The sequence below is a fragment of the Epinephelus lanceolatus genome, chromosome 7, assembly GCF_041903045.1.
Source record: "Epinephelus lanceolatus isolate andai-2023 chromosome 7, ASM4190304v1, whole genome shotgun sequence".
In the NCBI taxonomy this organism is placed as follows: Eukaryota; Metazoa; Chordata; class Actinopteri; order Perciformes; family Serranidae; genus Epinephelus; species Epinephelus lanceolatus.
In genome coordinates, this window is record NC_135740.1 from 4,296,855 (window position 1) to 4,310,458 (window position 13,604).

Consider the following 13,604-nt stretch of genomic DNA (forward strand, 5'->3'; position numbering starts at 1 on the left):
CCAAATCGTCGGAGTATTCCTTTAAGGCACTGTGAAAATAATCATTGTAGTATCGGTACTGGAACTCAGGTACTGTGTCAGCACTTCTGTAGAACCATTTCAAATCAAACCTCTGGTGCCTTTTCACAATTACATGCATTCTCCTCTCCTTTCCAGACCCCATCCAGCTGGTCTACAGTCACGGTTGGTCTTGGCTCACTGAGTCAGGAGCTGCGGGTCCATCTCAACCACTGGTCTTGTCTGTTCTCCAAAGTCCAGTCTGATCACTCTCTGAGGCCTGCTTTGGTCCAGCACACCAGGCTGCTGGCGGAAATCAAACAGACTCTGGACTTACTTGGTCTGCAGGCACTGATTTTGATGGAACATTATGTGTGTGTCATTCTGTCTGCTGTAGCCCAGACTGAATTAGACTCCATACCAAGAGAAGCGCTGGAGGATATTTTAGCTGGCACAGAGCTGTATAACCAGGCAGTGGGAGAGCAGAGAGCACAGCACAACATCACCCAGTTGAGGACTGCACTTTTACAGCAGGCACATTATTCCACACTAGATTCTAGTCTTCCAAAGAGCAAAGGGCCTCACCCTGCTGCCTTCTCAATCAAAGAGCTGATGAGGATTTTAGCAGTGCATCAAGCAGATATGGCAGCCCAGCAGCTGCACTGCTGGGCCTCTGAGCAGAGTTATCACATCTGTCAGGTCCACAACAACCAAGAGGCCTACACATGTTCTGATAACTCCGTCAGTCAGGTGGCCAGGCTCAGCTGTGGGACCTCTGCGCTGAGATCTGAGTGGACCTGGGAGCAGCTGCACCATACCTACCCTATTTCCTCTCCTCTCTTCTCTATTAATCATCACCCCTCCCTACAGTCATTATCTCGTCACACCTGCCATAAAACTTCTCCAATTTACATCCCTGACCTTCATTTGGACAGTAACATCTCTGAGAGCCACCATCCTGTATTAACAAAGTCCACCTTTATCCAACAAAGACCAGAGAGCTCTAGCAAAGACCAAGCCATCCAGTGCCAAACATACATATCCCACACTGGTCCAGCCCAGAACAGTGTGGAAGCTTTGGACTCAGTCCAAGCAAATATAAAAAAACAGCCCACTTTAGAAAACTGTAAACTGTTACACACCATTTCACCCCCTTCATATTCCTCCCACCATCTCTCAGCCCTGCTTCTGTCAGGGGTCTGCCAACAGGACCATTCCTCATTAGAGCTCCTTTTTCAGGTGCTGGTTTCCTCCACTGATCTGCTGGCTCCACTAGTTTCACATACACCCACATCCGAGGCACCAACTGAACAACTGCTACCCAATACAAAAACAGATGTGATATCTCCTAATGGAAAGACTGACCTGATGAAATTAACTGCTCTCGTTGTCAGTGCAGCTGATTCAGTGGAATGGAACAGTGTGAGTACAGAACTGAACAAGGACCAGAATGTGAAAGGATCTCAGCAGGAATGGACTGAAATGGAAATAACTACCAGGCAAGAACCTACTTTCAGGTAATGTCACGGTTAACCAGCCTTTGGCGGTTGTGGTGATTGTCAGTTATCTATTGTTAGGCATCCAGGGCCCCAGTAGCCTATGCGTTTGATCACCTAAAACCGCCTTTCTGACAGCAGAATTAGATGCATTTGACACATGCTGAAACAGAAAACCGAGTCCACTTCAAGCAGTGATGGGCCAAGGCTTTGAACATCTCTCTCAAACTATCTTTTATGGCTCCGTGCCAGCATTATATTTTAAGGTTGTCCCATTGTTGTCCACTTGAACTCAAGAATGAACTGATCAGAATTTGGTGGTTAAAGGTCAAGGTCACTGTGAGCTTACATCAGTCTCATTCTCATTAAAAGCAATATCTTAAGAAGACTTTGAGGGAGTTTTCTCATATTTGGTACAAACGTCCCCTTGGAGTCAAGAATGAACTTATTAGAATTCGGCGGTCAAATGTCAAGGTCACTGTGACCTCACAAAACGTGTTTTTCACTACACTAATTATGACAAAATTTCATACAAATGTCTAATAGAATAAAATGATGAACTGATGACATTTTATATCCAAAAGGTTAAAGAACAACATTACTGTGACATCATAATGTTCTACTTCCATCATTTGTCATGTCAATAAATAGTGCAGCACCACAGCGAACCTGATGGGCAGACAAATGCTGGTTGAAGAATGGGATGCCATCCCACAGCAGTGTGTGACCAGGCTGCTGACCAGCATGAGGAGGAGGTGCCAGCCTGTTGTGGCTGTGTATGGTTCTTTCACATGCTACTGAGGCTCCTGCTTCTTAACTGAATGAACTGTTAAATTGCCAATATGTCTTGTGTCTTCAGACTTCAATCATCCAATCCACCAAACAACAGCAAATAAGAATCAACAGCAAAAAAAAAAAACTGTTTGGCATTGGCAAAGAAGATTTGGCAAACTTTTCATGGGTGCAACCCACATACTGAGCTCTGCTGCTCATCCCACAAATGCATGTTCCTTAAAAATGTGGCACCATTTAAAGCAACACAATGGAGGATTGCACTTTTTACCTCACGGGGTCCCCCTACAGACGAAAAGACAATATTGTCTGTTACAACTGTCACAAAAATCTTTCTGTTTGTGCATTTGTTGACAAGCCAACAATACTGGTGAACTTCTTGAAGCTGGCCGTGTAATGCGCAATCATCATGTCTTTAAAACAGGTAAAGTAGCCTTATAGCATTTTGTACATACGTGATTAGGTCGATTGCTTGATTTATTTATTCATTTTCAAAACTCAGAAATGAGTTGCTCTCTGTATGTCAGGGCTGATCTCCTCACAGCGCGTTTGCACACATAGAAACACAAACTCAACAGAGTGAAGTCAGACAACAGCAGAGAGGCTGCGGTGCAGATGAAGGGAATATAACTTCAAAATTATTCTAGTTGACGACAACTACGCTTGTTACTGTAAGTAAGTGCGATTAAACCTCTGCCAGCCAAGCCAATACTTTATCAATACATGTGATCAGCATATAGAAAGCCATATTTCAATCTGCTCTGTCCGCAGTCTCTCATTCACTGCTATTATGATTTATGATCGCGGTCGACACATCACGGTGCTAACAGCAAACTGTTGAAGACAAACTAAAATGAAAGCTGTCTGTATGTAGGCTAGCACTTTATCTTAAAATGTACATAAGGCAGCCGACCTGCAGACAGTGAGTGTCCTCAGTAGAGGGTAACAGCAGCAACAGTGCCAGGTCACCATCGGTCGGGCATCCCTCCTCCTCTTTCAGCTCTCGCCAGTGTGTGAAAGCCGGGCCAATATTAATCCTTGTACAAGCTCTTGTTTTATCGCTCTCCTGTTATCTTTTCTTTGTCTCCTTGGACAACACGTTCACCTTCTTCCTTTTCTTTGTCGCTTCAGCCATGACAACCACATCTAACTTTGTTCACCTCGGTTCGGCTACGCTACTCTAAAGCGAGGAGGGGGATATGACATATGCCATAAAGCAGCCAAATTTTGTAGTCTTTTTCATGTCCGGGTTCCTACCCGAACCCCGAAACTGCATAGTGCCAGTGCAAGTGAAACAGACACTCTCAAGCAATGACAGAGGTGTCATCCAACCTATTGTGAGTTGATGTACCATCACAAGGATCTTGGATATATATGTTGAGGGCTCAAAAACTCCATTGTGTTGCTTTAAAAGGGAAATAAACAGGCTTTCCAACGGTATAAGATGTATTGCCAAGAAGCATTGTTACAACAAAGAAATAATCTACCAAACACAAATTTCCTTACTTTTTGTGCTTAGTTTATACAGTATTTACATGTATACACACACACACACACACACACACGTATGTATGTATGTATGTGTATATATATATATATATATATATATATATATATATATATATATATATATATATATATATATATGCATTTAGTTAGAGTCATGTCAGGTCATCTGGCTGGAGTCATGCTAGATCATCTGCACTACACTTTGTAGGATATTACACACTGGCCATTAATACATACTTTATTTTTTTTACTCTCTATTATTAAATGAAAAGAGAGAAACTGTATTACTCGTTCCCATGGACTGCAGGGTGCACCATTTCAGGTTTCCTGCACATTTCACCAAATCTACCAGTAGTGTGGTCTAAAATATGTTCTGTGTTTTGTTGATCTTTAAGTAACCACCCTGCCTGGTCCATGTGTGATAACTGCAGAGTGTTTGTGTCTTTCAGCTCAGGTTTTCAAAGGGATGGAAACCCAGAGAAGGAGGAGGCAGGGGGCACAGAGGGGACAGCAATGGAGCCAGATTGTCTTCGTTGGCCTCACTCGGTACAGTGGTTAGACCTTGGTCAGTCGTCTGTGTTTTCTGAACTGTTTGGACAGTTCCGCACCCTGCTGTGGACCCTCTGCAGCAAAGCCCTGTGGCTGCAGCTGCATGTACCAAGAGCAGGAAGCACTGCAGGAAGCATCAACCTCCAAGACATACACAGGAGCTTCCAAATCATTCACAAGATCAGTCAAGCTTCAAAGACGGGTAAGAAGATAATGTCCAGTCACATTAACAGTGTGGAGGTCTACATATGGCATGTCGTTTAGTACAGTCACCTACAGTCCTGAAAGGTGACATTTTTTTATCTTGTGAGAACAAGTACTGTAAAAATTGATTGATTGATTTCAGTGATTTAAGCAAATAATAGCCTGGGGTATTAATTGAAGTTTTACAGTACTTATGTGGGAACAAGTGAACTTGTGCACACAAGATAATTAACTTGTATTATACCAACAAGATAAAAACTTGTTTTCAAAAAGACTTACCTCCTGTGCAAAGAAAAATAACTTGTGCACACAAGATGAAAAATTTCATCATTTGGGACTTTACAGGCTCTGTAGTCACCTATAACTGCATTACTTAATAATTCATTAATTTGTCAGCATTTCATTAATTATTTATTCAGTTACTTCTTTACACCATATACAGTGTTTTGTGTGTGCTAATTTACTTATATGCATTCTAAATTTGGTATTCATTTATAGTAAGTCTATTAACAGAAAAGTACTTAGTCCTAAGAGTACTTACATTGCTCACCTAATCCACTCTTTCACTCTCTCCCTCTCAATCCCAAATACAAAAAAAATTGTAATTTGCTTCACTTTTAAGAAATAAAGGTGCTAACTAGACCCGTATAGGAACCTTTGGCTTATCACCATATGAGAAAATGAGTTCCTTGGATAAAAAGGGTTCCTAATTGAACCCTTACTCTTACAAAGAACCCTTGAAGAACCTGTTCTCCAAAAAAGAATTCTTTGGATAAAAAGAGTTCTTAATGGAACCCTTAGTCTTTCAAAGAAACCTTCCTACCAAAAAGGCACATGATTCAAGGTAGAACCTCAGCCCTTTGGAAAGAGAACCATTTTATAACCCTTATTTCTAAGAGTGTTTTGTGGCAGTTTTGTCAGGTGGAGGGTGTTACTGAGTGTTGATGGGTCTCTAAGGTTTCTCCTCGAAGGACTGTGCTTTGGATCGTACCTTATTTGTATATCCCTTGGACAAACGCTTAAGCCAAATGATGAATGTAAATGTAATATTTAAAGCTTAATATTTTTTGGGGTAAAACATGAAAATTGTTTTTACTCTACATGATGTGGCAAAGTATTTAACTTAAATTCAGCCTTTATTGCATTAGTGCAGAGCTGTGGTGCTGTTCAGAAAATGATCATTTCATTTGATTGTAATAATAGTAATGTTAAAAACAAATCTTAAGGGGATTAAGAGTTTGTATTTTTTAGCAAAATTGTGAATGATTGGACAGACAGCATATGGTCCTCAGGCTTAAAATGAGTTGTTTGTCACATCACTGAGAGGAGAAATGACTTCCCTTAAAGAGGTCCAGTTTACTGTACTGTCTGCATGACCTCTCTGGGTTTTGTCCTTTTTTCGTAGATCTGGTTCCCAAAGAGTGCAGAGCCATGCTGGAGGACTTCAGTCTGTATCTGTTAGTTGTTACAGCACATGCTCAGTGGGACTATGGTTAGTACACACACACACACACACACACACAGACCATTCTTGCTGTTATTGGAGGCAAAGCTGTTGTAGAAGCAGAAATAATCTTAGTGCTTGAGTTTAACAGCAACAGGCAAAGCTATCCAACAGCATTTTGTTAATTTGCACAAGTGGTTATCAGCAGATACTTGGTATCAGTGGGTAAATTTGGTATTTTTCAACCTGGATCCTATTATCTCATGTTTTTGTGTCTAAGGGACTCATGGGAACAACAGTATTTCAAATTGGTCCAGTATTGAGAGAGTGTCATGCCACTAAAGCCTATTGAATTGAATTGAACTGAGTGTTACAGCGGCGATACAGGCTTGTAACCCTGCAGGCAATTGAGCACCATCAAAGAACGTCCACAAAAGCCCTGTGTCCCTGTGTGGTACATTTCATTTCAGTGCGGTACTTTTTTTTTTTTTCCAGTTTTCACTGTGAAAAGTTGTGGATGTTACCACTGGAACTGTTCCTTACCATCCCCATTTTTGGTCACCCCTCCTTTGGGGTACTTAGCACACAGATCTCAGTACTTAAAGGTGGAGCTAGAAACAGTGCAGTCCGTTGTTTGTTCAGCAGATGGTCACTTTTGCTCAGGACTTAGTTGTGGCTCGTTTTGAGGCTTATGTAATCACTGTTCATACTGTGGAGAGTTTTCCATATATTAGTAAACTATAACTGTAAAATGAAAGGATGTTTTGCTGCCTCTCACAGCAACTGTAGTCTGAGAGAAAAATAACTTAATTCACTGGGCTGATTGCAGATTGCAGATTTATGGCAGAACATTACCTTGTAGCGTTCATCAGCACACCTTAAATTTCAATATGACAACCTTGACCATTGGCATGAGTTTTTATTGTCTCTCTTGATCACGTGTTTTAGTCATAAGGGTAATCTTCAAGCATTTATGGATATTAATTTCGACTGGGTTATGTGAACTGCATATATCCCAATCCTCACTTGGAGAAAAAAAAGCATAACAGAGCGTCGTTCCTGGGGCTACAGCAACACTAAACCCCTGTGCTTGCCTGAGAATGGCTAAATGCACAAACCTGCTATTTTTTGATGTCCCATCGAGAGACACTCACTGCAACCTGTTCTATTTTGTTCTGCAAATGTTGGCGTGCAGCCGAGTTCTGTGGGCTTTAAATGAGGTGCAGACATTCATCTGTGTCACCAATGATGAGGAAATACAGCGAGCGCTGGACAACAGCACGCCACCTACATGTAAGAGTACTGTACGGACCTAGGGTCTTTGTACCATGCCTGAAGGGTTACTTTTGGTTCCAAAGGTCCTATACTGAAAGTGTTTGGTGTAAACGGAGCTTAAAAGTGTTTGTTTTTGCCACTGACAGGCTCAAATTGTTGTTCAAAGTGTCTAACAATATTATGGAAAGGATCCTCACAGAGATATACAGTCAGGTCCATAATTATTTGGACAATGATACAGTTGTCATCATTTTGGCTCTGTACACCACCACAATGGGTTTTAAATGAAACAATGAATACCTGCTTAAAGTGCAGACTCTCAGCTTTCATTTAAGGCTTTTTTCAAAAATGTAGTATGAACCGTGTAGTAATGACAAGCATTTCTTCACACAGTCCCCCAACTTTAAGGGCTCATAAGTATTTGGACAAACTGACATAATAGTTGCAAATCCTTTACAGTCAATGACTGTCTGAAGTGTTGGACACATAGACATCACCAGATGCTGGGTTTCTTCCCTGGTGATGCTCTGCCAGCCCTTTACTGCAGCCGTCTGCACTTCCTGCTTGTGTTTTGGGTGTTTTGCCCTCAGTTTTGGCTTCAGCAAGAGAAACGCATGTTCATTTGGATTCAGGTCAGCTGATACGACTTGACCATTGCAGAACATTCCACTTCTTTGCCTTAAAAATGTCTTTGGTTGCTTTTGCAATATGCTTCAGGTCTGCACTGTGAAGCATCGTCCAATGAGTTTTGAAGCATTTGGTTGAATCTGAGCAGATAATGTAGCCCCAAACACTTCAGCTTTCATCCTGCTGCTCTTCTCAGCAGTCACATCATCAATAAATACAAGAGAACCAGTTCCACTGGCAGCCATACATGGCCATGACATAACAGTATGCTTCACTGATGAGGTGGTGTGCTTTGGATCATGAGCAGTTCCTTCCCTTCTTCCTTCTCTTGTCTTCCCATCATTCTGGTAGTTGATCTTTGTTTTATCTGTCCATAGTATGCTGTTCCACAACTGTACAGGCTTTTTAGATGGTTTTTGACAAACTCTAATCTGGCCTTCCATTTTTAAGGCTAACCAATGGTTTGCATCTTGTGATAAACCCTCTGTATTTATTCTAGTGAAGTCTTGTCTTGCTTACAAGAGCAGCAGGATGAAAGCTGAAGTGTTTGGGGCACCATTATCTGCTCAGATTCAATTAAATGCTTCAAAACTCATTGGACGATGCTTCACAGTGCAGATGGACATTGACCTGAAGCATATTGCAAAAGCAACCAAAGACATTTTTAAGGCAAAGAAGTGGAATGTTCTGTAATGATCAAGTCATATCATCTGACCTGAATCCAATTGAGCATGCATTTCTCTTGCTGAAGCCAAAACTGAGGGCAAAACACCCAAAACACAAGCAGGAAGTGCAGACGGCTGCAGTAAAGGGCTGGCAGAGCATCACCAGGGAAGAAACCCAGCATCTGATGATGCCTATGTGTCCAACACTTCAGGCAGTCATTGACTGTAAAGGATTTGCAACCAAGTATTAAAACTGACTGTTTAATTGATGATTATGTTACTTTGTCCAAATACTTATGAGCCCTTAAAGTTGGGGGACTGTGTGAAGAAATGCTTGTCATTACTACACGGTTCATACTACATTTTTGAAAAAAGCCTTAAATGAAAGCTGAGAGTCTGCACTTTAAGCAGGTATTCATTGTTTCATTTAAAACCCATTGTGGTGGTGTACAGAGCCAAAATGATGACAACTGTATCATTGTCCAAATAATTATTGACCTGACTGTACCTTTTTGTTAAAGAAATAGATCCTTCTTGTTTAACCAGAAACAGTCCTGAAATCACTGTCACCAAACCCACCACACTCCGTTTAAGTTAAGAATAATTTGTCATTGTAAAACCCACTTGGTGTAGAGTTAACTGAAACACAATAAAAATCATACGCACTGTCTTGGTTTGTCTTTCCACTGTTCCAGCAATCACCAACTCTGGTTTGCTTTTATTAAACCCTTAATTCACCCAGATAGATGTGAATATATGCTGGCTCTATACACACTAAAATTAATTACTCTTTATTTAAATGGAGTCTGGTGGGTTTGACAATAGCAATCTTGGGCTGTTTTTGGTTAAACAAGAAGGATCGTACTCTTAAATAAAAAAGTCTGTCTTTGTAAAGATCCTTTCATAATGTCTTTAGACACTTACAATAACAATCTGACCTGTCAGTGGCAAAAACAAATACTTTTAGTGGTGGTTAATAGATGCCGAATGCCCGGAGAAGTTATGTGGAGGTGGTTTCCATTTAAGTTTCATATCAACCCTTTATAAACCTTAACTTAAACCTTTTTCACTGAAACACTGTATTGACTGAATCTTTCACTGGCATTATATTGTCATACTGTCTCTCACACAGTCTGTCTTTCTCTCCTGCTGTCTGTCTTTCTTCAGTGATGTGCAAAGGTTTAGGTTCATCTCTGAAAGATAAGTGTCTCACGGGTGGGAATCAGACCAGCAACTCTGTGACACCGTCGTCTGAGCTAGATGGAAGTGTGATGATGTCAGCGACCATGGAGCATTTCCTGCTGCTGTCCCCTCCTCTCCTGTCATCTCTGTGTTGCCATCATTCAAACAGCAGGGCCTCAGGTAAAAAGGCACACAATGTTGCCTTCACAGTAATGCCATCACATCATTTTTTATTAAACTTTTTATTTAACCATTCAAACAGGTAATTTACAAACACAACAATCTTATTTTGAGGTATAAAGTTGTGGTTGTAAAATAATTTCCAAAAAAGTAAAACCTGTTGATGATATTTTGAACGCTTAATTGACAATTTGGTTACAGTGTAATCACATTTTAAAATAAATTCAGTACCACCCTTTTTAAAAAATAAAGTTTTAGGGAATATATGCTGGATACTGCCTGGGAATTTAACACATTTTTTCAACCAGTTCATTTTTTAAGTTACATTCATACATTCAAAGTTTGTTGCCTTTAGCCCACCTTCAGACAGGTCGTTAACTGTGAAAGCTTTTTTTGATATAATGAGTTCAAGTCTTCCATATAAAATTGAAGTTGAGTCTGTTTATAGACTTAACAAAGACGGTACTAAGTGCTAATGAAGATGCTGGGTGGACATTTCTCGAGATGCTTTCCATCTTGGTGAGATACGTCCTACCAAAGATTGAGTAGTCCCTTTGCGACCAAATATTAATATGTTTACATTCATCGATTTTGTTAGTCAGATTGAGTAATTCTCATTCTTTTTGATCTTTTGTCACATAAATACCAAGGTATTTTACCACAGTTTTAACAGGTATATCATAAATGACATTTTTTGCGCATTCATGAGTAGACATCATTTCACATTTTTGGATATTGACAAATAGTCCTGAAGTCTTTCAAAAGAGTTCATTGTGCTTTATGGCAACAGGAATCTGATGTCAACAAGGATTGTACCCAGGTTCATTGTAAACTCTGACATATCCATCTCACTGTTAAGAAGCAGAGAAATAACTTCATTAATGTCTGAATTCTTTCTTAATCTGCAACATGTTAGTCTGGAGTTTTAAACTCGTGTCGTCTAACAGAGTTTGTGAAAACTGATCTGAGTTCAGACTGTTTACTTAGAGCACAGCTACACTCACAGATAACTGAGCCTCCTACCTGCCTGTCAAGAGGCAGGACCCAGTTCTGAAAGGAATCAGCTGTGAGGTGGCAAGCAGCCGGTGCTCCGCTGCCATTCAGTGGCTAAAAAGTGGAGCTAACTGCTAACAGCCACTGCTGCAACTAACAAACTCCACAAATCCATTCAGCAGCTCCACCATCCACAGTCAGACACACACAGCTGCTTGTTTACTGCTGAATTACAGCTAATAACTCACACCAAGGGCTGATGCTACTCTGGGGCGAGTGTTTTTGCTGACTAGCAAAACATCCTGGCACCAACTATTTACTGGAGTACCAGCCTGTCGATCATGCAGCATTTGAAAATAATTGCAAACATGGCTATTCTCTGCTTTCAATGTCTGATAGTTTTGCCTGATGAAGGTCTAGTACCGAAACATCACAAATAAATTATATATTGCAAGTTAGACAGTGTGCGGGAGTCCTTTTGCAACTTTTTGGTCTTCTCTCTCCAATGCACCTGTCTTGTTTAATAGATGTATGAAGTGTTTCCTTTGTTCTAATGTCTGATAGTCCACCATGAATAATTTTGTCACGTCTCGCCACGAAAATGAATCATAGAATTCTTCCCAGTTTGTCTTATCAAGATCTATTCTCAGCTCGTCATCGTCTGGTTTTGGTCATGGAAAAAAGGTCAGCGAAATTAATTCTCATAGGTTAAATCACAGATAATTGTTTATAGGCATTAAAAATACACGCATTACCACTTTTCTACTTAGAAGCATTTGGCTGGACAGTCAGAAACTTTTCAGTATTTGCGTAGTTACTGCAGTTAGCCTGTGTAGGGCAGAATTGCTGTGAACATATCAACTGATTGTTTGACGAAATCTGCCCTTAGTGAATGAATTACACCCGGTGTATCTCTATTTGTAGGCCCTGATTACAGCCTCTCTCTCTGTCTCTGTCTCTGTCTCGCTCTGTCTCCCCCACCACTCAGGTTCTTTTAGCGTCTTCCAGTCCAGGCTCACTCTCCAGAGACAGACTGTTAGCTTGGTGTTAGCCACAGTGCAGATATCTACAGTCTGGGTCATATCCAAGGCTTACCAGTTTCTCTCTTCATGGAGTCTCAACAAGTTCCTGCTTATTACACAGGGAGATCTCAAAGTAGGTTCCTCATTTCTATCAACCAGGAGACTTTTGTGTATTTAATGGATGGAGGATCAAAGAATGACATTAAAGGAAAAGCGTGTAGGTCCCGATACAGGCATGAATGAAGCAATAGAGTGAACTTCAGTATTCACACCACTTTGCCAACCTGTTGTTGTGGTACACACTTCTTTTTTTAAGCTAAGGCTAGTGTTATTTGATTCTTTTTTTTATTATCAACATTACCATTCAAAGACCAATATCTACAGTGGATTAATCCTCCAAACAAGTATTGTCTGTGTATTAAAGCCAGATACAGTGGCATGTAATAGTTTGGGCACCCCTGGTCAAAATTCTGTTTATTAATCTCACAGAGCTAGAAGCGTCTTGCAGGAAGAATGGGTGAAAATCCCCCAAACAAGAACTGAAGGACTCTTAGCTGGTTACAAAAAGTGTTTAGAAGCTTTTTTGTTATTATGAAACTGAAAAAGATTGAAATAAAAAGTAATCGTGTTTGAAATACTTAAGAAATTAGTCACGTTTAACTTCAACACTTTTGGAGATCAGTTCATCTTCTACTTACTTAACTATTCACAGTAAACAAAATTTTGACCATCGTGCCCACATTTGTGCATGTGACTGCATACTGTACTTTATTCCCCTTTACCATAGATAACCATTGTTCTCTGAAAACTATCAAGAAAAACTTAAAATAGCCATATCAACAGTAAATGCTACAGTGCTAATATACTGTCAGCATATTAAAATGATTATTGCTATCATTGGAGTTGTTCTTTTGGTCACCTGCCCAAAATTCACTTGCCTTATATTATAGTGTTTGCTTTTAGCCCTGAAATCGAATGAGCATCAGTTTGATAAAGTATGTTTGTGATGTGTTTTCTCTGTGTCTGCAGGTGCTCAGAGAGTCATTAGAGACTATGGTGCTTCAAACTAAGTCCCTGATGATCAATTCAGACAGTAACCAACATTCCACTCTTCATAACCACAACCAGCATCTGCTGAGGAGGCAACTCAGAGCACTTGACAGGGCTGTGTCCGAGCTGCAGGTAACCTGTCAGGTTTATTTTAGACCAACAAACACATTAGAAAGCTGACTCCTCTTCCATTGTTCTTACAAAGCAGTGAAAGCTTAATTATGCTGTGAGAATGGTATCCCAATATTTAGGGTTGTGTGGGTTAGAGAATGAGAGCAGCAACACATGAGCTGTGTTTGATGGTGACACATAGCTGAGAGTGAAGGGCCAAAAACATTATCTTAGTCTGTTTTCAAGATCAAGAATGAACTTGCACATTAAGCAGAAAATAGCCTAGTAGGAAGAACTGCTCATTTCTATCTCGTTCTAAATGGAACACTGAGTAGGAGAAATGGGGATCTTCTGACAGCTACAATATCCTGTATTTGGGGAAAAGAATTTCAAAACTGTCATTGATTTGCACCAAGATAGCGTCAATGCCCCTCACTGATGGCACATCAGTGTAAATAAAATCCAGTATTAAACACTGATACAATCAAGACTAATCTTCTGAGAGCCA

At 40.4% G+C, this 13,604-nt stretch overlaps 1 protein-coding gene across 3 annotated transcripts in view; it reads left to right on the top strand.

Moving 5' to 3' along the window:
- Positions 1-13,604, top strand: part of ccdc142 (coiled-coil domain containing 142) — a 54,470-nt gene that overhangs the window by 26,761 nt on the left and 14,105 nt on the right. For all 3 annotated transcript variants that reach the window (XM_078169173.1, XM_033633919.2, XM_033633918.2), the window contains 6 exons: positions 157-1,514; positions 4,244-4,545; positions 5,953-6,039; positions 9,726-9,920; positions 11,902-12,068; positions 12,965-13,117. In XM_078169173.1, the coding sequence (XP_078025299.1) occupies positions 157-1,514; positions 4,244-4,545; positions 5,953-6,039; positions 9,726-9,920; positions 11,902-12,068; positions 12,965-13,117 (2,262 nt within the window). The remainder of the gene's footprint in view (positions 1-156; positions 1,515-4,243; positions 4,546-5,952; positions 6,040-9,725; positions 9,921-11,901; positions 12,069-12,964; positions 13,118-13,604) is intronic.